At 44.7% G+C, this 27,523-nt stretch overlaps 2 protein-coding genes across 4 annotated transcripts in view; one reads left to right on the top strand and one right to left on the bottom strand.

Annotated features, from left to right (window-relative positions):
• LOC309399435 (syntaxin-binding protein 1) overlaps positions 1-12,205 on the bottom strand; it is a 28,548-nt gene extending 16,343 nt beyond the window's left edge. Inside the window, exons 1-8 of one of the 2 annotated variants that reach the window (XM_081967252.1) lie at positions 11,930-12,204; positions 4,873-4,922; positions 4,644-4,725; positions 4,228-4,304; positions 3,696-3,774; positions 3,071-3,174; positions 400-548; positions 102-186 (exon numbers count right to left, since the gene is read on the bottom strand). In XM_081967252.1, the coding sequence (XP_081823378.1) occupies positions 102-186; positions 400-548; positions 3,071-3,174; positions 3,696-3,774; positions 4,228-4,304; positions 4,644-4,725; positions 4,873-4,922; positions 11,930-11,966 (663 nt within the window). In that variant the 5' untranslated portion in view covers positions 11,967-12,204. Of the gene's footprint in view, positions 1-101; positions 187-399; positions 549-3,070; positions 3,175-3,695; positions 3,775-4,227; positions 4,305-4,643; positions 4,726-4,872; positions 4,923-11,929 lie in introns of both variants that reach the window. The other variant, XM_081967251.1, reaches the window with a different exon arrangement.
• Positions 12,206-15,697: 3,492 nt separating this feature from the next.
• On the top strand, positions 15,698-27,165 carry SLC31A2 (solute carrier family 31 member 2). 2 transcript variants are annotated; one of them, XM_081967335.1, is made up of 4 exons: positions 15,698-15,874; positions 20,990-21,056; positions 22,143-22,329; positions 25,086-27,165. In XM_081967335.1, exons 1-4 carry the CDS (start codon positions 15,866-15,868, stop codon positions 25,252-25,254), a joined length of 432 nt encoding a protein of 143 aa, XP_081823461.1. In that variant the 5' UTR covers positions 15,698-15,865; the 3' UTR covers positions 25,255-27,165. The 2 variants fall into 2 exon arrangements, with proteins under 2 accessions (XP_081823461.1, XP_081823462.1); XM_081967336.1 differs by lacking the exon at positions 15,698-15,874 and adding an exon at positions 19,457-19,535.
• The last annotated feature ends 358 nt before the right edge of the window (positions 27,166-27,523 follow it).

Here is a 27,523-nt window from a genome sequence, read left to right on the forward strand (position 1 = left end):
TTTAGTCTCCAGGCCTTTTAATCATATTAGTTGCATTACGTCAGGACATCCACAATCCAGATACAACAATCCATTGTCTTTATCTTCAAGGATTCACTCACCTCTCCCATGGTTGGGTCATCTGCTTTGTAGGCATCCAATTTGTCCTGGATCAGCTGAGAGAGCATAGCATTGTCTTTGTAGTCCCTGCCAAAAGAGGACAATTGTTCTTTCAAAGCCAGGTCTGGTTTCATTTGATGGGTACCCTTGTTGATGTACCGGGCTCAAATTTCTCTTCTGGTTTCATCCTCACGCAACAAACACTCCCCTCCCCTCCATTCTCATGAGCTTCTTTCATCCCTTTTTTTAGAATAGCTTGAGAGGTTGACAGGGAAGGGAGTCGGGAGGAGCCTTACTCACCCCCTGTATCGCACAGCTGGGTATTCCTTCAGGGTGGCGCAAAGCGTCGCGATCTGTTCGGCCAAGCGTTCCAGAATCGGGTTCTTCATTTGAGCCTTGTGAGGGCTGTAAAAGCTCGGGAAGGAGTCCCCTGAATCCAGGGAGTAAACCTGGAGTAGGCATCACAAGGGTGGAGAAAAGCAAAGGAGATGAGGCGCTCAAGCGGAAGTGGCTCGAATTCAATACTTCCCCCATGCTTAAGTTATCCCCACCTAGGAAGGAGAAGGAAGCCAGCAATCTAAAGTGCAGGAGGAAGTCCGTCCGATGTCTAATTTCAGTTGCCACGTGATTAAGGTGTCACATGCATGTCAGAATACATTCTTGTTTATAGCGCTGGGTACTTTGTGCATACGTGTACATTTTGTGTTATGCAGATTTTAAAAACCCGGGAAAAATAGAAGGAAAGATACTATAAATCAGGGAATTTCTGCCCCCCTCCGACCCCCACAAAAAGACCCTGAAGGGGGAGACCCTCTGCAGCAACCCAAGCGTTCATTGCACGCATCCGGAGAATACAGAATTTAGATTCTCCCTAAAACTTTGTAGTATTTATTGAGTAGTTATGCAACGTATGCTTCAAAATTCCTGTCTATAGGCGAGCAATGATAAACATATTGCCGTGTTCAGCGCACCGAGTGGTTTCTGGTTCCTTTACAATACAATACAATAGCAGAGTTGGAAGGGACCTTGGAGGTCTTCTAGTCCAACCCCCTGCCTAGGCAGGAAACCCTACACCACTTCAGACAAGTGGTTATCCAACATCTTCTTCAAGACTTCCAGCGTTGGGGCATTCACAACTTCTGGAGGCAACTTCTGTTCCACTGATTAATTGTTCTCACTGTCAGGAAGTTTCTCCTCAGTTCTAAGTTGCTTCTCTCCTTGATTAGTTTCCACCCATTGCTTCTTGTTCTACCCTCAGGTGCCTTGGAGAATTTTGCCCATCATATCCAGTTCGGGGAAACTGACCTATCTACCTCTGCTCAAATCCACAGTCCAGATTGATATGGTGTAAGGCCATCCAGAGACCAGGATGGTATAAGCTTTTTTCCAGTCTTGAGCAGGGGGGTTGGATTAGATGACCTCTCAGGTCCCTTCCAACCCTGGGATCCTCTGTTCTCTACCCCAGGTATGAATCTATGTGAAAATGCCCAGTTTTTAAATACATATCTCCATCATTTAATGTAGCAATGCGCTGTATTCCAAGAACTGTGCTTTGAGAGAGAGAGAGAGAGAAAAAAAATCCCCCAATCTGCTGTGTATTTACAATGCCGCTTAACCATCTGCCATCTGTTTTTCCCTCTCCTGCTCCTCACTTCCCCCATTTTCACTCTTACAAGAGAGGAGGTGGAATGGGCTTTGCACAACAGCTTGGAAGAGATCAAGCAGCCCCCAGCGGTCCAAGGGAAACACAAGTGCATGGAAGCCAATAGGGGGTGAACAGAGGTGTGTGTGTGTGTCTTTGTGTGTGCATGTATAAAAGGAAGCAACACGCATCACAAAAGCTCAGCAGTCCGAGCAGATGAGCATTGGAGGGCAGTGAGGATGAGAAGGATGGACAATCTTGAAGGGAACAATTGCATAAACCCTGCTCTTTGCAAGAACCAAAAACCAGCAATCAAATCCAGACTATTAATTTTTCCTCTCCATAAAAAAAATTGAGCTCTTGTTTTGCCGCATTTGTAGATGCCTGCTGATCCTTTCCAGTAATTACTCAGCAATCAGAAAACCTCAAAAAAGGGGAGCATGAGATGATATAACCGTGAATGATACTAAAGCAGCTTGAGCGATCCTATGGTGATCCTATTGCAAGTGGGTGCAATATTTAGCTGGCTTAACTGGTGCAGGGAATATTTGCTGGCGCAAGGGTAGGAGGACTGCTCTTCTCCCAGTGTTTGGGGAGATGGCTTGGGCAGTGAAGCCCAAAACAGAATAACAGAGCTGGAAGGGACCTTGGAGGTCTTCTAGTCCAACCCCTTGCTCAAGCAGGAAACCCTATACCAGGGATCTGCAATCTTAAACCCTCAAAGAGCCATTTTCTCACAGAAAACACCAGGAGCCAACAATTTAACAACCGGTGTGACTGGTTGGGCATGGCCAACTCCATGTCACTCACTCCCACCGAGTCACATAACACATACGCACACCCCAGCCATGCCGCGGCAGGGTTAGGCCAGTGTCTTGGGACGGAAAGAAGGTTGCACGCCTCCCTGAGTGACCAAGGGCCACCAACAAGGGCCGGAAGAAGCACCCACAAGATCAAGCAAGAGATGAGGCGCCAGAGAATCAGCCCTGGCTGCTTCTCTCCGCAGCAGAGGGATGAAAAGAGGGAGCCACAGCAGAGGGATAAAAGAGCCACATGTGGCTCCGGGGCCACAGGTTGCTGACCCCTGCCCTATACCATTCCAGACAAATAGGTGTCCAATCTCCTCCTGAGATGGAGCATCCACAACTTCTGAAGGCATCTGAAGAACATTGGGTCATTTTGTCCAAAACTTTGGAGCATTTTATAAAGAAAACTTGGCACCAACAAGACAGAGCAGTGACAGTCCAGAGGAGAAACAGAATGAATGGATCTCAATGTAGTTACATCCAAACAGTCTTATCTTCACTTCTAGCTCAGTCAACAGTTTACCTGGGACTCATAGGGCAGGAAAGCAATGTTGATCTCCGTCAGAGTCTTGATGACTTTGGCTGCCCGGGATTTGACCAGTTCATTGAATAAGGAATCTGGGCAAGCTGACAACAAAAAGACACAGCAAATGCAAAGCTTAGACAACACGAACAAACCCGTTAATTTGCTCTAAAGTGGATAACTGCAGATTATCCCACCCACTCAAAGATAGCAAGAAGAATGGCCCCAGAAGAGATTAGGATTCAAGGATTTGGGGACGTTCTTTGAAAGTCAGATAGATCAATCAATCCACAGTTCAGTTCAGGAAGTTCCGATGCAAGATCTTAGATTGTTCAATTGCTTTCACACAATCTAGGATTTTGCATGAGATGCTGGCTTGGATTAGCCTTACTTTGGAATTCATTTATGGACTTAGCATCATATTAGGCAAATCCATAAGCGGCTTGTGTGAACCTGGAAACAGAGCTAGTTTAGGTGTACGTGGCCGGGATCTCATTAAAGCAGCTGCTTCTATTGCAGATGAGCTACAGTTTGATGTATGGCCATAAGTCGGATCCTGAAAACGGGGTGGAGCTTCAAAAATACTGCAACCCAGAGACAGAACCCCAGTTTATTCCATACTTACAGTCCGTGAAGAAGACATGCGCAGCTCGATATTTGGCATTGGGGGGTTCCTTGAAGTCAGCAATAAGAGACTCCACCGACTGAGAAAGAAGATTGAATGGATTCAGTTTACTTCTTATCAAGAGTATCGGCCTGAATTAATTTGCGGTGTTAGAAAGGCAAAAAATAAGACCTGGAGCAAAACGTTTTGACAGTGGAAACAGGAATACAATAGAAATAACTGTTAATAATAAGGAGTGTTGTATGACAACTTCAGTTGTTCCCAGTGGTTTAGTGTCTTTGGTGTTTTTTATGCTAAAAAAAGTTTTTAAAAAGTTCCAACAATCAACAATCAGCTGTACGCGTGATTTCTAGTGAATATAAATTACGTGGCCCAGCTGTTTGTCGCACAGCTGACTACCGATTTGCCCGAACTGGTAGCATTTTTTTTACTGGCGATTTTATCAGGCAATTTTACCCCCAATTCCAACTCTGTTGTTCTGTTAGGATGCTGTAGCCAACCTGGATAGCTTTCCTATGAACACAAAACCCACCTTTTCGGATGGAGTGATGAGATACACGGCCTCCAGGCTAGGCAGCGGCTCTCGACGCTTATTAATATCTTCTACAACTGGATAAGGTCAAGACCAACGGGGGACAAGCAGAGATTGCCAGAAAGAAAAGAGAGCAGAAGGAAATCAGAAGGAAGGTTGGGTGTTTCAGGAGCCTTAGCTCCGATTCAAATCTGGAGATCATTTCGGTTCGAAAGTTATCTCCCCGTCCCCAGCTCGCTTTCCTTTCTTAGCTTCCCAGAGGCAGAAGGAGCTGTATCCTTGAGGATTTCAGAAGAGACATCTGAACATTCTCCCTGAGAGGTTCATCCTATAGAAATGTTGCAAGTTGTGCACAAGGAGGCACAGATTTTGGGTCCAAATGGGTGGTGTTAGCACAGCCCCAAAGTTCTACTTACTTGTTATCCCCTCCGTCATGATATCTGTCATTTTGCAGCAGGAGGACAGCATACGCATGCTCAGCTGATCTACCACCAGCACCTGGGAAAAACACGGAGAAGGGAAATGTCACTAATAGAAATAGATCTGGTTTGAGTGTCAGAAAATAAACTAAGGCCAAATGGCAGGGGGATACAGGGCATCAAACAGTCTATGTAGGAAAAAGCCATCGATTTGTTTTGAGCTCACCTTCCATTCTCCCTTCTTTTTTACTTTCTTTATGACATCAGCCATAATCTCTGCAAAAAAACAACAACAATCAAAGGAGGGGAATTAGGAAAAGAATTAATCCATGATGAGTTGGCATCAGCCCCAATGGAGAAGCAAGTTAAACCATAAACATTGACCGTGGCTAAAATTAGCTTCTTTAATTAGCTGGGCTGCAAATCCTGCCACCTGGACCTCAATGACTTCATCACAATTCACAACCCTTGTTGCTGTCTGCGTAGCTCTGATTGTAAAACTGGACATTGTTTAAATTCAGTTTCCAGATGAGAATGTCGGTATCATTGCACTGTTAAAAAGTTTAATTTCTCTTCTGGTTATTCTGATAGCTTTATTGATTAACCTATAGGCCACATCAAAGCACAAGATTCAAACACATATGTCGCTAATAAAATCCTATACAAACAATTTAAAATGAGAGTAGGGTAAAATACAATAGTTATAGGACAGTGATAGCAAAACATTTTGACACCAAGTGCCCAAACTGGAATGCATGTGCCCATGCCAGAGTGCCAGAAACCTGAAGACAAGTTGCCCGGTGCATGCATGCCTTTATTTTGCCATTGTTTGCCGTTTTGGGGCTGTTTTCAGGCTGGTTTGGGGGCCAAAACTGGCTTGAAAAATGTCCTGAAAACACCCTGTAAATGGCTTGAAATGTCCTGAAAAATGTCCTGAAAACGGCCCAAGAAACAGCCTGGAAAATGCCCTAAAATGCCCCCAAAGTGACCTGAAAATGGCCCAAGAAACAGCCTGGGAATAGCCTGGAAAACACCCTGGAAAACACCCACCAAACACCCCCAAAATGGCCCAAGAACGGTCTGAAAATGGCCTGGAAAACACCCTGGAAAACACCCCAAAAATGACCTGAAAATGGCCCAAGAACGGTCCTTAATTCTTTGGGCAGCTCTTTTTTGGAATTGTTCTCCTGTTACACAAGAGACAGGAAGGCCACAGCTTCTTACCAAACGTGTTAGTTTGGTGATCCGGGAGATTTGAGATTGCAATTTTATTTGCTCTAGTAGACATAACTTGGGGAGTCTACCAGTCTCCATTTCACTGACTTTGCACCAGTTAGTTGTATGAATAGGGGCATGAATTGTATGAATTCCCAATTCAGCTCTACCTGCCGCAAACAGATGTTCTTGGATCTACACCCAAAATCCATCTCAAGTGCTGGGACTGGGTTTGTTCTAGGACTGTGGTTGAGTATAAACCCCAAACCTCTGCTCCATACAAGAGCATAGCTGATATGGGGAAATGTTTTGTTTTGAAAAGACTGTTTCTTCGCACACAGCACTTCTCAAACAAAAGGAGGAAGAAGAATACAGTCGGCGTTTCCTGTGACCACACACCGCGAACTTTCAGTTTGTTTCTTCCCAACTTGGAAAAAATGAATGCTGTAGATTCCAGAGAGCAAGGCCTACTACACACCCCACTCTGCCCCCAGATTGCCAGTCTATTGTTCCTTGGTTAAAAGGAATAGTTGCTCCACTTCAGATTAAGCCATATGAAAGCTTCTTCGTTGTTCATGTGTTACCCCACCAAAATAAAAAGAAAGAAATTTTGAAGGCAGAACAAGGAGCCATGGATGGAAAGTAATCAAGGGGAGAACCAACCTTGAACTAAGGAGAAATTTCCTGATATTTAGAACAATTAGCCAATGGGGCAACTTGCCTCCAGAACCTGTGGGTACTCCATCGCTGGAGATTTTCAAGAAGAGGTTGGATAACCATTTGACCATAGGATCTCCTGCTTGAGTAGGGTATTAGACTAGAAGACCTCCAAGGTCCCTTCCAATTCTGTTATCCTTATGAGCTGAGCATTAATCGGGGGGGGGGGGGGGATAGCTGCCTGCATTCCTGCTTTCTTTTTGGAAATCTAATCTTTTACAGTCATTGAGTAGAGAATCTCTTTTTTCATATACCTTAAGAGCTATTTATTCTCCACTATAGGGGCAAGGACACCAATAGGATATTTAGAATATACATAAATGGATCTTGAACAGGTTGCCTTTGGAAATTGTGAGTGCTCCATCAGGGAAGACTTTTAAGAAGAAAATGAATGCCACTGCAGAAAAAACAATGGCTACCAACCTGCCTTCCATGGAGGATCTGTACACTGCATGAGTCCAAAAAAGGGCTGTAAAAATATTTACAGACCCCCTCGCATCCTGGACATAAATTGCTTCAACTCTTACCCTCAAAACGATGCTATAGGGCCCTGCACACCAAGACAACTAGATACAAGGACAGTTTTCCCCCGAATGCCATCACTCTGCTAAACAACTAATTCCCACAACACTGTCAGCCTATTTACTAAGACTGTATCACTATTCGTCTTCTCATCCTTCCTATTACCTATCTCCTTCTCTACGTATGACTGTAACCTTGTTGCTTGTATCTTTACGATTTATATTGCTCTATTTACTTTTCCTGGTGTGATTTGATGGCTTATTTAGTATCCTACGACTATCAGTATCGCGGCTCTTGACAAAAATAGGACTGCGAGCATGATCGCCAACCTCCGATTGGATTGGATTTATTGGATTTATATGCCGCCCTTCTGCCAAAGGACTCAGGGCGGCGTACAACATTAAAAAGCCCATATCGCAAAAGTTAAAAGGAAATTAGGTAAGTATCCAAAAAACAAACCCAATTAATAGAACAATAACATTTTTAAAAAATAGATAAAAATAACAGGCCAGGCCGGCTTGCTGGAAAAGCCAACTTTTGGATATGGCACAAGAAGAAGAATGACTATCACTAAGTATTGCATCTTATGATTCTTGAGGATTTTGTTTTTTGGCGTACCCTGAGAGCTTATGCACCGAAGACAAATTCCTTGTGCGTCCAATCGCACTAGGGCAAGAAAGAATTCTGTTCTATTCTATTGTCTGGAATATTATAGGGTCTCCTGCTTGAACAGCATGTTAGGACTAACCAAATCTGGCCAGAACATTAAACTCTTAGAGCTGCATTGCAGCAGAACTGGCCTCTCCCTTCTTTTTTTTGCTTTTGATTTGACAAGGGCCAATTTTAGAATAAGCAGGAGAGGAGAAAGGGGAGTTTGAGGTGACCCGCGGAGGGGCTGTGTTTCTGGAATTCAGGAGAGGGACGGTCTCCAGAACATTCAGAAATACTTCACCCATGTAAACAGGCTTTGTCGTCCTTCTGACTGACAAGGAAAAGCAAGGCTGAACCATTCTCACTTTCCCACATGGAAAATACCACAGTACTGTTCCCACCGAGTAGCGTGACTTGGGTAAGACAGGGAAATTTGCAATTCAGACAGACATGGACTTCAGAGGAGAATCAGAACTGCAGAAAAAACAATGGCTATCAACCTGCCTTTCATTGAGGACCTCTACGCTGCACGAGTCAAAAAGAGGGCTGTGAAAATACCTACAGACCCCTCGCATCCTGGACATACATCGTTTCAACTTCTACCCTCAAAATGATGCTATAAGGCACTGCACACCAGAACAACTAGACACAATAAAGTTTTTCCCCCCGAAGGCCATTACTCTGCTTAACAACTAATTCCCACAACATTGTCTAACTATTCACTACGGCTGCATTACTATTACTATTAGTCTTCTCATCGTTCCTATCCCCCATCTCCTCCCACTTATGACGGCAGGACTATAACTTTGTTGCTTGTATCCTTACGATTTATATTGATTGTTTCCTAGTATGATTTGATTGCTTATTTTCTATTCTATTCTATTCTATTCTATTCTATTCTATTCTATTCTATTCTATTCTATTCTATCTCTATTCTACTCTACTCCATTCTACTCCACTCCATTCCAATCACACTTGGCCAATAAAGAACTCTACTCTACTCTACTCTACTCTACTCTACTCTACTCTACTCTACTCTACTCCACTCCACTCACACCTTAGCCAATAAGGGCACCGTGAATCAGAGACACCCTTCCGCCTTGTGCTGGACTACAAAATCCATGTTTGCTGGGGGGGGGGATGGGACCTAGGGCCCAGGGCGCCAGGAAGACACCAGGAATTCCAACGAAGGTCACATCTGCAGCTAAGCCCGAGCCAAGGCACAAGAGTGGGTTTTGCAACAGGATATGCAAGAGTTGCAAAAGAGAAAAAACAGTTACAACAACCGTTGTCTTTCCGTAAAGAGAGACAATATAATATCCTTTAAAAGAGACTGAAGAGATCCACGCTTTATTTTATTTTTTTTTCAAATTACAGCCAGTCACAACTCAGAAAAAGTCAATGCTATCCACTCCTGGGCTGTCCTGAAAAATCTCCCAAAGACTCAGAAATGTCCTTTGCAATTGTTGTGGCTCACCAGCGGCCAGCGGATTCAGACATTGAGGGGGTTGGGGAGGAACCTGGGCCAGTCCTGGAGTCTGGGGAAGGCTCCGATGAGGGCTCTGTGTTGGAGGCAGAGAGGGGGCCAAGGCCGTCTGACAGTTATCAGCTGCCTTCAGAGTCAGGCATCAGTGAGGCAGAAGAACAGCTGGAGCCTGTTCCCAGTGTGCCCATGTGCAGAGTGGCCAGAGGAAGGGAAGAGCTAAACAATAGGGGTCAACTTGGGACTAAGGCCACAGCTGGACAATGAACGGCCCCTCCCAGAGGAAATAAAAGAGGAGCGGAAGGGGAGTGGAGTTTGCAGGAGACCATTAGTTCGCTTAGTTGGTTCGTGACTCCTTGCTGGGACAAATAACAGGGGCTTACTCCGTTACGCGGCGCTAGGGATTCAAACCACCGAACTGCCAACGTTTCTGATCGACAAGCTCAGCATCTTAGCCACTGAGCCATCACCAATCCCCCAGGTCCATCCTTCTCCGACTGCAGCATCAAGCCCAGGACATAACATGGCTGATGCTTCTGGATGGAAGAGGGAGGGGAAAATGATCTTCCCTCCCGGATTTCGCTGCTTCTAATCTCCTAGAGAGGGTCAATCTCGGCAGATACATGCATGCAGGCACATCACAACCTACAGGGCAATTATGCCGGATGCAACCTGGTCAATCCTCTTATTTTTTTTTAAAAAAAGCTTAGCTGTAATTGTTGAAGGCAGCTCACGGGGGTTTTAAGCAAGCCCAGCCAGGACATCCCACTTCAAATCAGGCATAGAGAACACAGGTTGGTACCTCTGCACCACCTCACAGGGAGTTCGGTCCAAATGCAAAACACTCAAATTTTGCAGGCAACCTTGCTAAATTGTTTTTTTTTTAAGAGTGTCAGCCTTCTGACTTGAAAGGGGGCGGAAAATGGACCTTAGTGCACCGTCCTCCGAATCTGCTCTTAAAATGCCAGTGACCACAGAACCCAGAACTAAAGGGAGCAATAAACAACATCGAATAACAGAGCTGGAAGAGAGCTTGGAGATCATCTAGCCCAACCCCCTGAGACCCTTACAGAATCATAGAATCATATTTATGGACCTTGTGCAAAACAGCTTCCCCCCCATTTTAAAAAATAAAAATAAACCAGAGCCACACACACACACCGAGAATTAATATACATGTGTCTAATTGTTATATATATATATATATGCTGGTCTTGTTGTATTCGGGTCTTTTCCCGTGTAAGATTGTATAAGAATCTTACACGGGAAGAGACCCGAATACAACAAGATATATATATATATATATATATACATACATACACCTCTCTCTCTCTCTCTCTCTCTCTCTCTCTCTCTCTATATATATATGTATGTATGTATGTATGTATGTATGTATGTATGTATGTATATACATGTATGTGTGTATTCCAGCCTTTAATCAATCTATCTATCTATCTATCTATCTATCTATCTATCTATCTATCTATCTATCATCTATCTATCTATCTATCTATCTATCTTCTTTCTTTCTTTCTTCTTTCTTTCTTTCTTTCTATTAAAGGCTGGAATAGACAGGAGAAAAAGACAGGAGATAAATGTTGCATCTTTGCTACCTCTTCATTCCTAAACCCTTCAACTGTTTTTGCAGGGTTGCTGCCAGAGTTCCACACCAATCTATTTACCCGATTTTATTTTATTTTTTCCCCTTGTTGAACAGGGGGCAGAAAATGTGACAGGCAGAGAAAGATAGAGAAAGAAATCCCCGCTTCTCTTTCTTTTTCTTTAAAAAAACAAAACGAAACCCATCAGCCAAACAACGTCGCCCACCGTATTCATTTTGCAAAATATGCAACGCGCCTCTCGTCTTCTAGGAGTAAGAAATCTGGGGACGCGCCGTTACAAAAATTTCTCAGCCTTACTATTATTCCTCCCAGAAGGATAAACCCTTCTTTGCATCCTAAATGCTTAAGCCATGGATCCTTCCACTCCAAGATTTGCTCATCTCCTCCCGTTTGAAAAAAGCAAGGGAGAGAGAAGCTTAGGAAAAACAAAAGCAAAATATTCACCAATCGCCTGCTTCTCTCCCCCCCCCCCCCGCAGGAAATAAAATAAAATAAAATTACAGCAGCAGGATTCGGCTTCGCAGGAAAAGCCTGGCTTGGCTCGAATCCTTCTTCTGTCTCCCCCCCCCCTTTTATTTTTTATTTTTTGCACCGTCAATGGCTGCTACAAGCCCAGCCTCCCTCCTCCCTCCCTCCTGAGCAACATTCGCCCATTCGTTTTTTCTCCCATCTCCCTCCTACGCTGTCTCTTTCCATCTTTCTCCCCCACCTCAAAGCCAGGCAGGTTTCCCAGCGCAAAATCAATCCACTGGCCCTTAAAAAAAGAAAAAAAGAAAACAGCAGGGACGCCAGGAAGAAAACAGGAGGGGGAAAAAAGAGGCATGAAAAAACATTTGGATCAGCTGGAACGGCGGCGGGGAAGGGGCGAATAACCCACCCACCCACTCACCCCAGGCCTTTGAAATCCCCAGATCGCTGCCAGAAATGACACCCTTTCGTCTCCCCCCCCCGATTTATATATAGGGCAATCCCCCTTCTCGACCTTGGAAAAGGGGAGAGGGTCCCACGCAGCCCCTTCCCCTGGTTCATACGATCCAAAGACATGGAAGAAAACGAAGAAGGGGTCCCCTTACTTTCTCCCACCACGGCTTTCAAGCCAGCGGGTGCCATGACGTCTCTGGTGGCTCCTCTCTGTTTTGGGTTGGGGGGCTTGGAAGAGGGGAAACCCCTCCTTTTTTCCCCCTTCTCTCTTTTTGTCTGTCTTTCTTTCCGCCTTCCCTCTCCTTTGCTGGAAAGGATAACGCGAAGGAGGAGGAGGAGAAGAGATCCTTGCGCTCCGAAGCTGGCAGGCTCAGCTGACTGCCTTCCTCCCCTCCACCCGCGGAGGGGAAAGATGGGCAGGCGGTCCACGCAGGGCGTGGCCGGATTGTGATGCTGATGCAGAGAAGTCGGTGGTGGTGCCGCCGCCACGTCACGGCCGGCAGGGCCAATCGGAGGGCTCCCTGGCGCAGCATCCGCTGCGGATGGCCCGCGCGGAGGGGAGATGGGGAGGGGGAGGGAGGGAGATGGGGAGGGGGAGGGAGGGATGGGAGATGGGGAGGGCGAGCGGACGGGGCCACTAAGCCCGTGGCTTGCTGAGTAAGCTACCATGGGATGGAGTCTGCCTTCCTCCCCCTAAGCTGCATAGAGTCCTCGATTTACAAGGGTTCGTTTAGTGGCCGATCAAAGGGTAATGGGGAAAAAGGACTTTGGGCCCTTTTTGTTATAGATGGGGCTAGTTTGTATTAGGTGTTAATGCATTATTGTACTGGAACAGAGGGAGTCATTTCCCCCTCCTCCTTTCCCCCCTCCTGCTGGTATTGGGTCTCCTACTTGAGCAGGGGGCTGGACTAGAAGACCTCCAAGGTCCCTTCCAGTTCTATATTCTATTCTATTCTCTTTATACATTCTAATTCTATTCTATTCTCTTTATTCTGTTCATTCTAATTCTATTCTATTCTCTTTATACATTCTAATTCTATTCTATTCTGTTCTCTTTATTCTAATTCTAATTCTAGTCTATTCTAATTCTATTCTTATTCCATTCTCCTCTCCTCACTTTTCTTTCCCCTTCTCCTCCCCACTGCGTCCTCCTATTTGCTTTTGCATTTTTTTGTATTTTATTCTATAATCTAATAAAATGTTATAAATAAAAAAAAGGGACGTATCACCGTTTTTCACACTAGCAACCCTTTCGGCATTCCCTGGCCACGCGATTTACATTCGGATGCTTGAAAAGGGATTCACATTTATGACGGTTGCAGAGTCCCAAGGGTGATTGTGGGCCAGGTGAGATCCCCTTTGGTGGCCTTCTGACAAGCAAAGCCAACGGGGAAGCGAGATCCACACAACAGCCAGGGTTACAAATTTTAACAACGGAGGTGATTCACTTTAACGAAAGGTTAAGGGGGGCCAAGCTCACTTAACGAATTTCTCACTTACCAACATAAACGTGGGGCTCAATTGGGATCACAGGTTGAGGCCTTCCCATGCTCTATGATGGGTTGAAACGGGCCAATTGTGTGGTCGATCTTGTGTTCAACCAGGCCCATTTCAGCTGAGTGATCTGAGCTGGTTGAAGATGCTAAATCCACAATCTATTCCTCCCATGTCCTCCCAGATGTGTGCAGCTGGATTTGTTGTGGCCCGTCAACAGAACTCGGACAGTGAGGAGGTTGGGGAGGAACCTGGGCCAGTCCTGGAGTCTGGGGAAGGCTTTGATGAGGGCTCTGTGTCGGAGGCAGAGAGGGGGCCAGAGCCGTATGCCAGTTATCAGCTGCCTTCAGAGTCAGGCATCAGTGAGGCAGAAGAACAGCTGGAGCCTGTTCCCAGTGTGCGCATGCACAGAGTTGCCAGACAAAGGGAACAGCTAAGGACTTGGGAGTGAGGCCAAAGGTGGATGATGAGTGGCCCCTCCCAGAGGAAACAAAAGAGGAGCGAAAGGGGAGTGGAGTTTGCAGGAAACAATTAGTTCACTTCATTGGTTCGTGACTCTCTGAGGCTCCTTGCCAAGTTTTGCAGAGATCGGCCTGGCAGCTCTCCAAGCCAGAGAAGGTCTGTGACAGTAAATCCTCCTTTGAAAGACTTTGCTGGATGTGCATTAGCAGAATTAACAGTCCATTAATAAAAGAGTTTTTTTGCCGGCACCAGGCATTTGCTTCATGCTCTCGGGAAGCCTCGGTCAGAACAGGATTTACAAAAAACCCCATTGTCCAAGCTGCATTTGGATCCACTATGATGTTCAAACTGAGCCTTGGTTGCCCTGGAGTTACGACCACAATTGAGCCCCAAAATTTACGATGCTAAGTGAAACCATCCCGCAAGGTTTGAACAGTGGTGGAAAAACGTGCCAATTCTCCCATTTTTTCCTGTGAAATCAAAAGCAAAAGCTGCAGGCAGGGAAGGCAGGAAATGCAAACCGACAGTCCGGCCTGCCAGCGGAAACATCTGTCAAAACATCCAACGGAAGCCTGTCAAGTTCAAGTGTTTGGAAAGCCCTGGCATATATGCTTGGTCTTCTCCTTAGGCGATGTCTGCATAAGAAAACATCCAGCTGCAAGGCAGGCTGGCATGGCGGGGGGGAGGAGGGGGAGGAAGCTGTAGCCCCGGTAAAATGTCTGGAGCCACCAGATTAGAGGGAAAATGAATTTAAAAATAAGATAAGGGAACTAGGCTTGTATAGCTGAAGAGAGAAGGGAAGGGAAGAGAGAAGAAGGAATGGGATGGAATGGAAGAGTCGAGGGGAGGGGAGGAGAGAGACGAGAAGAGAAGAAGGAATGGGATGGGATGGGATGGAAGAGAGGAGGAGAAGAGGAGAGAGGAGGAGAGAAGGAATGGAATGGAAGAGAGGAGAAGAGAGTAGAGGAGAAGAGAGGAGAATCAAAGAGAAGAGGAGAGAGGAGAAGAGAAGAGGAGAGAGGAGAAGACAAGAGAAGGGAAGAAGGAAGGGGATGGGATGGAAGGGAAGAGAAGAAGGGAACCGGGGTAGGAATGCAGAAGGCAAGGGAAGAGAAGGAAGGAGGGAGAGAAGGGGGGAAGAGAAGGAAAGAAGGAATGAAGAGTAGAAGATAAGATAGCAGTCTCTTCTTGAAAGCCTCCAGGGATGAAGCTCCCATGACTTCTGAAGGCAACTTCTGTTTCTTTGGTTGATTGTTCTCACTGTCAGAAAAAATCCTCCTTATTTCTAGGGTGAATCGCTCCTTGTTCAGTTTCCATCCATTATTCCTTGTCTGGCCTTCGGGTGCTTTGAAAAACAGCTTGACCCCCTCCTCTCTTGTGGCAGCCCCTCAAATATTGGAAGATGCTATCCTGTCTCCCCTGGTCCTTCTCTTCACTAGACTAGCCATGCCCAGTTCCTGCAACCATTCATCGGATGTCTACAGTCCCCTAATCATCCTGGTTGCTCTTCTCTGCACTCTTTCTAGAATAGAATAGAATAGAATATAGAGTAGAGTAGAGTAGAGTAGAATAGAATAGAATAGAATAGAATAGAATAGAATAGAATTCTTTATTGGCCAATAACGGACACACAAGAAATTTGTCTTTGGTGCAGATGCTCTCAATGTACATAAAAAGACATTAAAAGATACATGAAAACATATTTAATCTGATAAATATGGACAGTTGGAAGCATCGGTTGGCCTTTAAAAGATCCACCCATGTCTTTGGAGAAACATTTGCTCAGGCAAAGCGCACAGCAGGATGCACTATTTGCTTAAGATTAAATCTAGGTGGGGCGGGGCAAAATCCAGAGGCAGAGACTACAACCCCCAGCGTGCCTTGCGCCTCCGATAAGGGCTTGCAGAAACCTTCTGATGCCTGCCTATCTCTGTCATTATTTAATTAACCCGGGGGAGGTGCGTCTCGCCAAAGGCGGAACCTGCTAGCAAAGGGAGAAGAGAAAGCAAGCAAAAACTGAAGGATCGCATTAAATTCGCCCGCCTTGTGTTGCTGCTTTTTACCTGGGAGAAAAAGAAAAAACAAGCAGCAAAAAAGAAGAAGTGGGAGGAAAAAATAGAAGAGAAGTCACGATGATGCCAGTAAGTCTTATTTTCAATTTGCAAAGGGGAATGACTTTTTACATTTTTATTTATTTAGTTTGTCAAACATTCTTTCTTCTGGGAATCCGGATGAAATTAAACCCAGGGCTTCCCTTGGTGATCAGAAATATCCTTTCAAGGAATCGGTTCGATCCTTTTAATCTTTTAACTTCGCCCAGTTTTGCCTTAAATGTAGCATTAGGTAAACGTAAGGGACTCGCTCATTGATTTCAATCCTTTCTAACAGTTGCTGTCTTTTATTTTCTTTTGTTTCGCTGTTACTTTGTCTTAGAAATTGTTGCAAAAAGAGTTGATAGGCATCCAAGGATGGTGGCGACAGTTTGAAACTTCTTCCTGATCTCTTTTAAGTTGTTGTTGTTATAAAAAAAAAATGTACAGCCACTTCATTAACAAAGCGTGATACAAAATGTAACACAAAGTGCTGAAGGGAATATAATGTAAACCAGAATGGTAGGCAACGTGTGATTAAAAACAAATGGCTTGGTCAACCAACTGTGGGACGCAGAAAAGTGGAAACGTATAAAGGCAAAATTTGGGGGTAAGCCAGAGGGAATATTTAGCTTGTATAAAAATGTTAGAAAGAGATATAAGATTCCAAGAGAGAGATGTAAAAGAGTGACCCAAAAGTCAATAAAAGATGCAATTTTAAAAATGGCAAGAGATGATGGATAGAGACAAAAATACTTTTCCATATGGCGATTGTATTAAAAAATAAAAGAAAAAAGTAGAAAGTGTAAATTGGGAAAATAGTAGTACACGTATCGATAGGTAATAGAATTTACTATTAATCATAAGCAAATTAAGGTTTGGAGGTGGAAATCTATGATTAGGTAACCTAATTGCGTTGTTATTATTAACAGTGTGTAAAGAGTACATTGAAACCTATAGTATAACCTTTATTGTTATTGTACAAAATAAATACAAAAAAATTGGTTATAACTTTTAAGGAGTAGAAATTTAGAGGACTTGGAGATATAATCCCAGGACTGATTAAACCTTGTAAACAATTGGCTTTAGGGGGGTTTCTAGATAATTGGGATATTGGAATTATCGTGGAATATTTTTAAAATATTAAAATATTCGTGACTCGGCAGGGGACAAAAAATAACACTGTATGAAGAAACGTCATTGATGTATTTATGAAGTAAGTGACAAAGAATCACAAAGAGAGAATGGCATTTTTAAAAGACACACGAAAGTAGAAGAACCTCAACAAATGGAGGAAGGTGGGAAGATGAGTATAAATTGGGAAAATAGTATTATACTGGATTATAAAAGAATTTATTCTAATTATAATGTGCATGTTAAGGTTAGAGGTTGGAAGATTAGGATTATGTATATTTAATTAAGGTAAGGTAAAGACTCGCACATACTAGTCGCTCCCAACTCTAGGGGGCAGTACTCATCTCCGTTTCAAAGCTGAAGAGCTAGCACTGTCCAAAGACGTCTCTGTGGTCATGCGGCTGGCATGACTCAACGCCGAAGGCGCACAGAACGCTGTTCCCTTCCCACCAAAGGTGGTTCCTATTTTTCTACTTGCATTTTTACGTGCTTTCGAGCTGCTAGGTTGGCAGAAGCTGGGACAAGGGAGCTCACTCCATTACGCGGCGCTAGGGATTCGAACCGCTGACCTTTCTGATTGACAAGCTCAGCGTCTTAGCCACTGAGCCACCCTTATTATTACTGTTAGCTTATGTAAAAAGTATAGTGACCCAGTTAATACACCATCCACAATATGAGTGTCGAAGGAAAACTACAAATAAAACATATTAAAAATTTTGGGAGGGGGGATTATGGGTTGGTCCTGATGAAAACTGATGAGCTTAATAGAATGTGTCAGTTGGAGAAATGGGCTACCAGATTCCTAAAGCTTTGAACCATTGTTAAAACAGCTGCTCTATTCTATAATATCAACCAATACTGAACTGGACTCCTACGTCTTCAGTTTTTGAGTAGGATTGCAAAAACGTCTGAAGGCGAATTACACACCCTTTTCCTCTTCACTTGCTCAATATATGAGAAGTGAGGACTCGCACTACCGCAAACAACTGCTAGCCGCGTAGGAACTTTCTGAGGCTGTCCTGGCAAGGAATTTCCCGTCACAAATGCAGTTGTGTTACTTGAGTTGTGTTACTCGGTTTGGGAAAAACAAAAGGTGCAAAAGTGAACAGAACAGGGGTCTCCATTCCCTGGCACATGGCCCTGGAAGTGGCAGGTGTGTGTACATGCACTGCTACACTTACCTGAGCAGCCTGCGAATGGGCACGGCTCCATTTGTGCAGGTAGGGGGCACGCCTGCCATCCTCTCTTCCCCCCTTCCCTTCGGCTGGCCCACAAAGTATTTGGAGAAGGCTGGAATAGAAAATAAGGCAGGCTGAAAGGGACGGTTAGCAAAAATAGGAGGTTGAAACCTTGTTTTGGGTGGGTGGGCTATCCTTGATCAGGGGCAGGGGGAGATCCCATTTAGGGAGGTGAGTGGCTTTATATTTTTGGTTGGAGAACTTGCCAGAAATACCTGTTTCAAGAAGTGAGTTCAAAACCCTCGGCCTGGGTTTTCTAGGACGCTGGGCCTAAACAATCTCTATTTTACCTCTCCAGAACTGCTGTAATAAATCTCTGAGTGTGTTTTCTTGTAAATGTTTCAAGACCCACCTAGGCAACAGCATCAGTGCTAGAAGAGTGTTGGGTTTGAGGAGGAGAGGAGAAAGGGAGGAAGAGGAGGGTCCCTGGTGCTCTCTGAGCTGGGTGGCTTTCTTGCAGACGTTTCATGACCCAACTAGGTAACACCATCAGTCCTAGTAGGGGGGAGTGGGGTTTGCTCTCAATTTATATCCCAGTGCTGTGATGGTGAATCTAATGGAGCCATATTTGCTGGCATGCACGCCGGCCAGTTGATTTTTGGGCTTCCGGAGGGCTGGGGGAGGCTGTTTTCGCCCTCCCCAGGCTTCAGGAAAATTGCCCCCCCCCCCAATGTGCAGGGCACATTGAATTGTGGGTGTGGGCAGACAGAATTTTGGCATGCCTTTACAAAAAGGTTCCTCGTCCCCTGTCCTAGTGGCTTTCCCCGGCAGATGGTGGGAGGGCTTTATGCGGCTCTTCGGTTGGATGATGATAACACTGATGATGTTACCTAATGGGGTCAGGAAACGTCTGCCAGAAAAACAACCAAGTGCAGAGAGCACCAAGGCGCAATGTATCCAGGCGTGACTCTGTACGTGTGGGCGTGTGGGCGTGACCTCCCTTCTAGCTTCGGGATTTGCACGAGTGTGGGAGAATCCCTTTTCTTAAACTTCCTCCTGCAGGAACAGTTTCATCAAGAGCCATCTGATTCGAGAGTCACCACTTCCATCCAGAAATCTCCCTCGCAGATTGGGAAATCGTCTGCTGGGGTTGTTGTTGGCTGGCATGGTTTTTCCCCCCCTCTGCCCTTCTTGTGCTCACTGTTACCACACCTAGGCAAATAAGTCTCGCCTACAAACCTGTTCTCACCTAGGCTTCTTGAGACAGTAAAAACCACACCCTTAGTCCCCCAAAATCCTCTTTTTATTTAAACGGCTGTGAATTCTGTTCATTCACAGCCCGTAATGATTCCCAAGCAGTCTGCGAAGAGTCCGACAGAAGTCTGCCACGGTCTTTCATGGTAATATTCATAAGCGCCCACCTTTATCCCCCTTGAAACACTGCCAAAGACCTAATTCTACTGTATAGTGCAATATTAATGCAATATCAGGGGTTTTCAATTCAATTGTATAGGATGCAAAGGAGGCGTGTTTATGTTTTATTTTTATAGTTATAATGTGCACTGAAGATGGCATTTAATTTTGTTGAACGATGTGCAAAGACACTCAACTAAACTAAAGTTTATCGTTCCAGATTTGTCCCTAGCGATTGGTTTATTTTCTTATTATGTGTTGGAATTCGGGCGGTTTGGAGATCCTTTCTGAGAATGGGTGGAATTCGGTTCCAAGCCGAACTTCCTGGAGGTTAATGCTTTGTGGAAAGAGCAGGTGCATTTGCAAACTGCCTTTGATGGGAAGGAAAAGTAAGAGGCATCAATTAGGTAGAGTAAGATGACGGATAATCATGGGTTATCCCGTAAACAGAAATCGCTCACGTGATCAAAAATTACCATATAGAGAATTGGCCTATTGTTTCATACTAACCAGCATGGCAAGAGATTACACATGGACTGCCTCCAATTGCCTACGAATTGTTCCACCTGGTTTTATCCTGTTCAGAAAGTATTAATTTCTGGGGGGAAAAAAACAAAATTGTAAATTGGCCTCCACTAAGAATCTTTTTCTTAATTACTTAGAATAAAATAGAATAGAATACAAATTAGAGTTGAGTTGAATTAGAATAGAACAGAATACGAATTAGAGTAGGGTAGAATTAGAGTAGAGTAGAATTAGAATAGAGTAGAATAGAATTAGAATAGAATATGAATTAAGAGTTGAGTAGAGTAGAAATAGAATAGAATACGAATAGAATATAGAATGGAATAGAATATGGAATGGAATGAATAGAATATGGAATGGAATGAATAGAATATGGAATGGAATGGAATGAATAGAAGGGAATGGAATGGTACCTGTGTTGGAGGCAGAGAGGGGGCCAGAGCCGTATGCCAGTTATCAGCTGCATTCAGAGTCAGACATCAGTGAGGCAGAGGAACAGCTGGAGCCTGTTCCGATATGTGCATGCGCAGAACTGCCAGGAGAAGGGAACAGCTAAGGAACAAGGGTCATAAGGCCACAGGTGGACGGTGAATGCCCCCTCCCATAGGGAATAAAAGAGGAGTGAAAGGGGAGTGGAGCTTGCAGGAGACAATTAGTTCGCGACTCTCCGAGACTCCTCGCCAAGTTTTGCAGATATTTTGCAGGTATATCCAAGCCAGAGAAGGTCTGTGACTGTAAATCCTCCCTTGAAAGACTTTGCTGGATGTGAATGAGCAGAATTCACTTAATAAAAAGGGGTTTTTGGCGGGACCACAGAACGCCATTGAAATCAACTAATGTATAGCCATAGGAGACATACTTATGTTTTAATGTTGTTGGTTTTCTTTTGCCCCCCCCTTCCCCAAATCTCCTACAGATGCATTTCTATTTCTCAGATAAAGTGATTCTCCTGTTTGACTTCTGGGATGTCCACAGCGCAGGAGGTAAGCAAACTAAACTTATCTAAGGAAAACAGAAGCTGCCCAACCAAAGAACCGATCTTCCGAAGCTGGAGAGATATGAAATCTGAGCTTTAGCTATGGGTAATTTGCCGTATTGACATTAGCAGCTCAGATTTCCTTCAAACAGTGTGAACTTGGAAGAGGCACGCTAGCTGCAAGATTCATAGCAACTGCTTTAGACACAATGCAACTGTTCTTAGTGGAATGCTAAGAGTTCTTTTAAGTGTCGCGAAAGATAAAAACAGAGCAACAGAGAAAGGGAACAGCCATGTAAATTGTTCCACCAATGTTCCTCCAGGCCTTCCTGTCCTCTACCATCCTCTGGAGTCCTTTGAAGCTCACGCCGACTGCTTGGGTGACTCCATCCAGCCACCTCCTTCTCTGCCGTCCCCTTCTTCTTCTTCTTTTGCCCTCCATTGTTCCCAGCATGAGGCTCTTCTCCAGGGAGTCCTTCCTTCTCATTAGGTGGCCAAAGTCTTTGAGTTTCCCCTTCAGGATCTGGCCTTCTAAAGAGCAGTCAGGGTTGATCTCCTCTAGGACTGACCAGTTGGATCGCCTTGCAGTCCAAGGGACTCAATGCAGGAGTCTTCTCCAGCACCAGAGTTCAAAGGCCTCCATTCTTTGGTGCTCAGCCTTCCTTATTATCCAACCTTCACAGTCATCCATTGCAACTGGGAAAACCACAGCCGTGACTGTATGCATTTTTGTTGGCACAAGTCTTAAAGTTGCCGAGGTGGGAGACCCCTGCTCCAAAGCACCTTCTGAAGGCAAGACAAGAAGCAACAGATGGAAGCTAATGAAGGAGAGAAGCAACCTAGAAGTAAGGAGAAATTTCCTGACAGGGAGAACAATGAATCAGTGGAACAACTTGCCTCCTGAAGTTGTGAATGCTCCAACACTGGAAGTTTGTAAGATGTCGGAGAACCATTTGTCTGAAGTGGTGTAGGGTTTTCTGCCTAAGCAGGGGGTTGGACTAGAAGACCTCCAAGGTCCTTTGCAACTGTTATTCTGTATTTTGTTCTCCTTCATGAGCCCCTATCTATGTTTCTGCTGTGTTTTTTTTAACAGGAATGGTGCTTTCCGTATTCATCATCATGCTACTCACCGTGTTATATGAAGGCCTCAAAGTTGGCAAGGCAAAACTGATCCAACACTCGCAGATGGCCGTGGTCCCTAGCATCAGTCAGGAAGACCTGAGAGAAGCCACTTCCATGAACTCATCAGATGTGGGGACAGCTAGCAGTTCCCTAAAGAAGTAAGGGAAAAACTGTGTGCATGTGTGTTATATTCCCCCCCCCCCATTCCGGTTACAGCTGGCGCACAATTTTTGAAACAGCGATGCCTGTTTCACAAAGGGCACCTCTGTTTTAAGGACACCCAGAGCTGTGTTCTGTTTGTGCTAACTTGCCAGCCTGCAAAACACAGCTTTGGCCCAGACGTCCTGCTTCTGTGCTTACGTTCTCAAAAACGAAAAACTTTTTTCAGCCAGCCTACCCAGTTTTTAAGGGACGCTCGGTGGCTAAGACACTGAGCTGGTCGATCGGAAAGGCCAGCAGTTTGGCGGTTTGGTCGGGAAAAAATTAGAAATGTGCAGAAATGAATAGGTTAACACTTGCAATTAAAGAGAAGGGACAAACTGAATATCATATTTTGTGGGAATTATTCTACCGATGGTTAGAGAACAAAGATGACAGTTAGAAATGAAAGTACATTAGCGAAATATATTAGTAGAATTAAATAAGTTAAGAAGAGGATTATAGTATATTATAATTAGTTAAGAAGAGGATTATATAGTATCAGATATGTTGTGTATATCAGTATGAAGTCATGGGAAGGGACCCAGTGCCTCAGTGGCTAAGATGCTGAGCTTGTTGATCAGAAAGGCCGGCAGTTCGGCGGTTCAAATCCCTAGCGCCATGTTACAGAGTGAGCTCCCAAGACTTGTCCCAGCTTCTGCCAACTTAGCAGTTCGAAAGCACGCAAAAAATGCAAGGGACCACATTTGGTGGGAAGGTAAGAGTGTTACATGCGCCTTCGGCGTTGAGTCATGCTGGCCACTTGACAGCGGAGATGTCTTTGGGCAGTGCTGGCTCTTTGGCTTTGAAATGGAGATGAACACCGCCCCCTAGAGTCGAGAACGACTGCCACATATGTGCGAGGGAAACCTTTAAAGTAAAGCCTTGCCTTACCTTTTACCTACGTTTTATTGTACATTTTCCCCCCAAAGGGGAATAGTTAAACATTCTCCAGCTGTGGGTGTGTGGCGGAGTCAAAAATTCCTTCATTTGAAAGGGGAAAAAAAGCGATTCGGGCCAAATAAGAATCATATAAAATGTGTGGTATCTTATTCAACCGAAGTTTGATTCCCGATTCTATACAGACAAGTCGATACAGGTTGACTTTCGTTTTAGCAAGAGCAAGGAAATATTTCTTGCCCCCTGCCAGCCTGCTTTTTCAAGTTTCAGTCTAGGCCTCCGATTCCCCGAAAATCTCTCATGCTTTAAGCAAACTCTCTGCTCATATTGTTTTTTAAAAGGTCAGCTAACTGTTGCTACTTGCTGAAACTCTATTTGGAGAGGGCCTTGGTGCCAAAGCAGGCAACAGAGAAGGATAAGAGCAAACCCCACTCTCTTCTAGCACTGATGATGTTACCCAGTTTGGCAATGAAACCAAACCGTCTGCAATAAAACCACCAAGCTCAGAGGGCACCAAGTTCCCCTTATTTTAACCCTGAGAATTATTCTCTTTTATTGGCACTCCAGGGAGGCGGTGGCTCAGTGGCTAAGATGCTGAGCTTGTTGATCAGAAAGGTCGGCAGTTCGGGGGTTCGAATTCCTAGCGCCGAGTAACGGAGTGAGCTCCCGTGACTTGTCCCAACTTCTGCCAACCTAGCAGTTCGAAAGCATGTAAAAAATGCAAGTAGAAAAATAGGAACCACCTTTGGTGGGAAGGGAACAGCGTTCCGTGCGCCTTTGGCGTTGAGTCACGCCGGCCGCATGACCACGGAGACGTCTTCGGACAGCGCTGGCTCTTTGGCTTTGAAACTGAGATGAGCATGCCCCCTAGAGTTGGGAACGACTAGCACATATGTGCGAGGGGGCACCTTATTTACTGTACTCTATTTAGAAAAGATCTTTTGGAAGCAATGGTCCTTCGGCCCTGCCTGTTGAAGTCCCATTATTTCCATTAGGTGAAACCCAGCTGAGGCACCTACAGCAGCTTCCACACCTGTGTTTCACGTTTTGTCCAGGGCGAGTGTACAAGCTGGAGCACAGCCATGCCAAACAAGGTTTCAGCATCTTCCGTCTTTCGTGTCCTTGGTTATCAAAGCTTCTTTGTGTTAATGGAGTCAATAGCTGCCAAGGAAGAGATTATGCTGTTGATGTAACCATTAGCCCTCTTGAGATGGCTCGCATGGCGTGTTGTTGACCGAAAACCAAGACCCCGTGAAAGCATCTCTCATGAACTGTATCATGATATTGAAGTAGGAGTAGCTCTAGTGATTAACACGCTGTTCTGACCGAGGCTTCCCAGGAGCAAACTCCTGGTCCCGACAAAAAAATCCCTTTTATTAATTGACGTGCATTCTGCTCCTTCACCTCCAGCAAAGTCTTACCAGGGAGGATTTATGGTCACAGACCTTATCTGGCTTGGAGAGCTCACTGGCCGAGATCTACAAAACTTGGCCAGGAGTCTCGGAGAGTCAAGAGCCAATTAAGCGAACTGTCTCCTGCAAACTCCACTCCCCTTTCGCTCCTCTTTTGTTTCCTCTGGGAGGGGCCATTCATCGACCACCTATGGCCTTACTCCCAAGTCAACCCCTGTTCTTTAGCTGTTCCCTTCATCTGGCCACTCTGCGCATGTGCACACTGGGACTTTTCTGATCAATAAGCTCAGCTTCTTAGCCACCGAATGGAAGTCAGAACAGAGGCAAGCTAGAGGGTAGGACTTCTTTTAATGGATTTATTTTCTTTCTGAAGAAATATTTTCTTCCTTCTTTTCTTTCACCAGGCGCCTTTCATGGCACCTAGCGGAGACCTTACTCCACGTGGTCCAGGTGTTTTTGGGTTACCTGGTGATGCTGGCCGTCATGACTTACAACACGTGGATTTTCCTGGGAGTGATTGTGGGCTCCGCCATCGGATACTTCGTGGCATATCCGCTTCTATGCCTCAGATAGCAGCGTGGAAGCCTCTCGCAGAGACAGCTCAGAACTGAAAATCATACCGATTTTGCAACTGGAATGGATTCTATTGGGATCTCTCTGCAGGAGAGATCTGAAATTCTCTTCGGGCTTCATTTTGTCTCTCGTCTTGACTGACACTTCTAATCTTCTAAAATAGCCATTGTGCTTCCAATTCCAAGTATTTTTTTTCCTAAGTGCCTTAACACGGACTTTTCTCGCGTCCAGAAAGTTAACTTCAAGGAGTGTCCATCTACTCCCATCTAGAGGTAAAGGGAACAGTATGGCTGTCCTTAAGGGTTGCCTTCAAACCATAAGAGCATTGCTCAGCAACCTGTGGCTCTGGAGCCGCATGTGGGCTCTATAAATCCCTCTGCTGCGGCTCCCTGTCGCCGGTCAGTTCCACAATCGATAGAGCTTTCGGTTAGGACAGGTAGAGGAAAAAGGACACCATGCTTGGAGGAGACTCTATGGTGGGGGAACCGGACTTCCGGTCGGCTCCAGAATTGAATTGGGGGGGGGGGGCTTCCGTTTAGGAGCTTTGTGGCTCTTTGAACGTTTAAGATTGCCGACCCCTTGTCCTAGATATGTTTGGGACGGGGTAGCTTTGATCAAAGTATCTTTTGATCACCCTTAAATCTCATCCACTTAAGTTTTAATTTGCTTGGAAAATCAAGCCTCTAGCAGAAATTTAGAAAGTGGGAAGAGGAAGATATTGCCCCAAAATCTTAAAGGGAGTAATTGGGATAAATATCCTATTGTCCATTTAAGAGTACAATAAGCTCTGCAAACTTTCAAAGCACAGTTGGAAAAATTCCTTCGTCGATATCACAATCTGAAGCACTTTAATAGAGCCGGTCTGTCTCTATTTTCAATGCTTATTCTGCTTTCCGAGTCCTGTTCTTCCAGATGTTTATATCACTTTATAAGGCCTTGGTAAGGCCACACTTGGAATACTGCATCCAGTTTTGGTCGCCACGATGTACAAAAGATGTGGAGAGGCTAGAAAGAGTGCAGAGAAGAGCAATAAAGAGGATTAGGGGACTGGAGGCTAAAATGAAGGAAGAACAGTTGCAGGAACTGGGTATGTTTAGTTTAATGAAAAGAAGGACCAGGGGAGACGTGATAGCAGTCTTCCAATGTCTCAGGGGCTGCCCCAAAGAAGAGGGAGTCAAGCTATTCTCCAAAGCACCCGAGGGCAGGACAAGAAGCAACGGGTGGAAACTAATCAAGGAGAGAAGCAACTCAGAACTGAGGAGAATTTTCCTGACAGAGCAATTCATCAGTGGAACAACTTGCCTCTAGGAGTTGTGAATGCTCCAACACTAGAAGTTTTAAAGAAGATGTTGGATAACCATTTGTCTGAAGTGGTGTAGGGTTGCCTGCTTGAGCAGGGGGTTGGACTACAAGACCTCCAAGGTCCCTTCCAACACTTATCATTCTGTATTGAGAGACGAACAACTTAATAGCTTGGTAAAACAAAAGTCTGCCATTTTAATTTACTTTTAATTTAAATTCACTTGGATAGTTTTAAACCAATTACCTTCCCCCTGTAAAGAAATGCTGTGAAAGAAATGAGAGGTCATTGCTTTTATAAATTCTCTGTGTTTAAGTTGTTGGCACCCATTGTAAAAAAAATTTCTCGGGAATGAAACATTCCAAGGAATTCCAGATTATTTCATTTTGCTTCTAGACCGGGATTATTTTGGAGAGGATGAAAATCACAACCCCACCCCACCCCCCAATTTTTTTTAGGTCATTCCCAAATCGTAAGACTCTGGAAGATAAACACAGAATCCTTTGGAATGAAACTTTGCACATCTCTAGCACTTACTAAAACCACGTTAAAAATGAAGCGATTGTGAAATGTATTTTTTAAAAAGTCCAATAAATGTATTACTAATTCTCTGCGGATGGTTTTTCATTGGTAGGTGAACAGTTTTAAACTAGTGGCTTTATCACATCTTCATGTAATGTGGGTCTAATCATGCTAGACACACATTCCTCCCCAATGCGGTTTAATTATCCTATCTGGCAAAGCCAGGCAAACTTGATAAAATTGATTAACACAATCAAACTAGCATTCTCCGCCTCAAGTTCAAAAACTCCCATCTCTTGAAAAGTGAAGGAGGAGCTAGTCCTGTCCCAAAATTAGGCAATACATTTTTGTAAACTTTTGTAACCTTGAAAATCAGTTACAGAGAGACAAACACTGCAAAACTGTAGTCATTTAGCCAAATCAATCATCTATCTATCTATCTATCAT

The sequence above is a fragment of the Natrix helvetica genome (genome assembly GCF_964273705.1).
Source record: "Natrix helvetica genome assembly, chromosome: 15".
Classification (NCBI taxonomy): domain Eukaryota; kingdom Metazoa; phylum Chordata; class Lepidosauria; order Squamata; family Natricidae; genus Natrix; species Natrix helvetica.

What these genes read in the sequence shown, in the direction of transcription:
- SLC31A2 (XM_081967335.1), top strand. An exon ending in GGATGTCCACAGCGCAGGAG is followed by an intron (nt 21,057 to 22,142) that starts GTAAGCAAACTA and finishes TTTTTTTAACAG; the next exon opens with GAATGGTGCTTTCCGTATTC. An exon ending in GCTAGCAGTTCCCTAAAGAA is followed by an intron (nt 22,330 to 25,085) that starts GTAAGGGAAAAA and finishes TTCTTTCACCAG; the next exon opens with GCGCCTTTCATGGCACCTAG.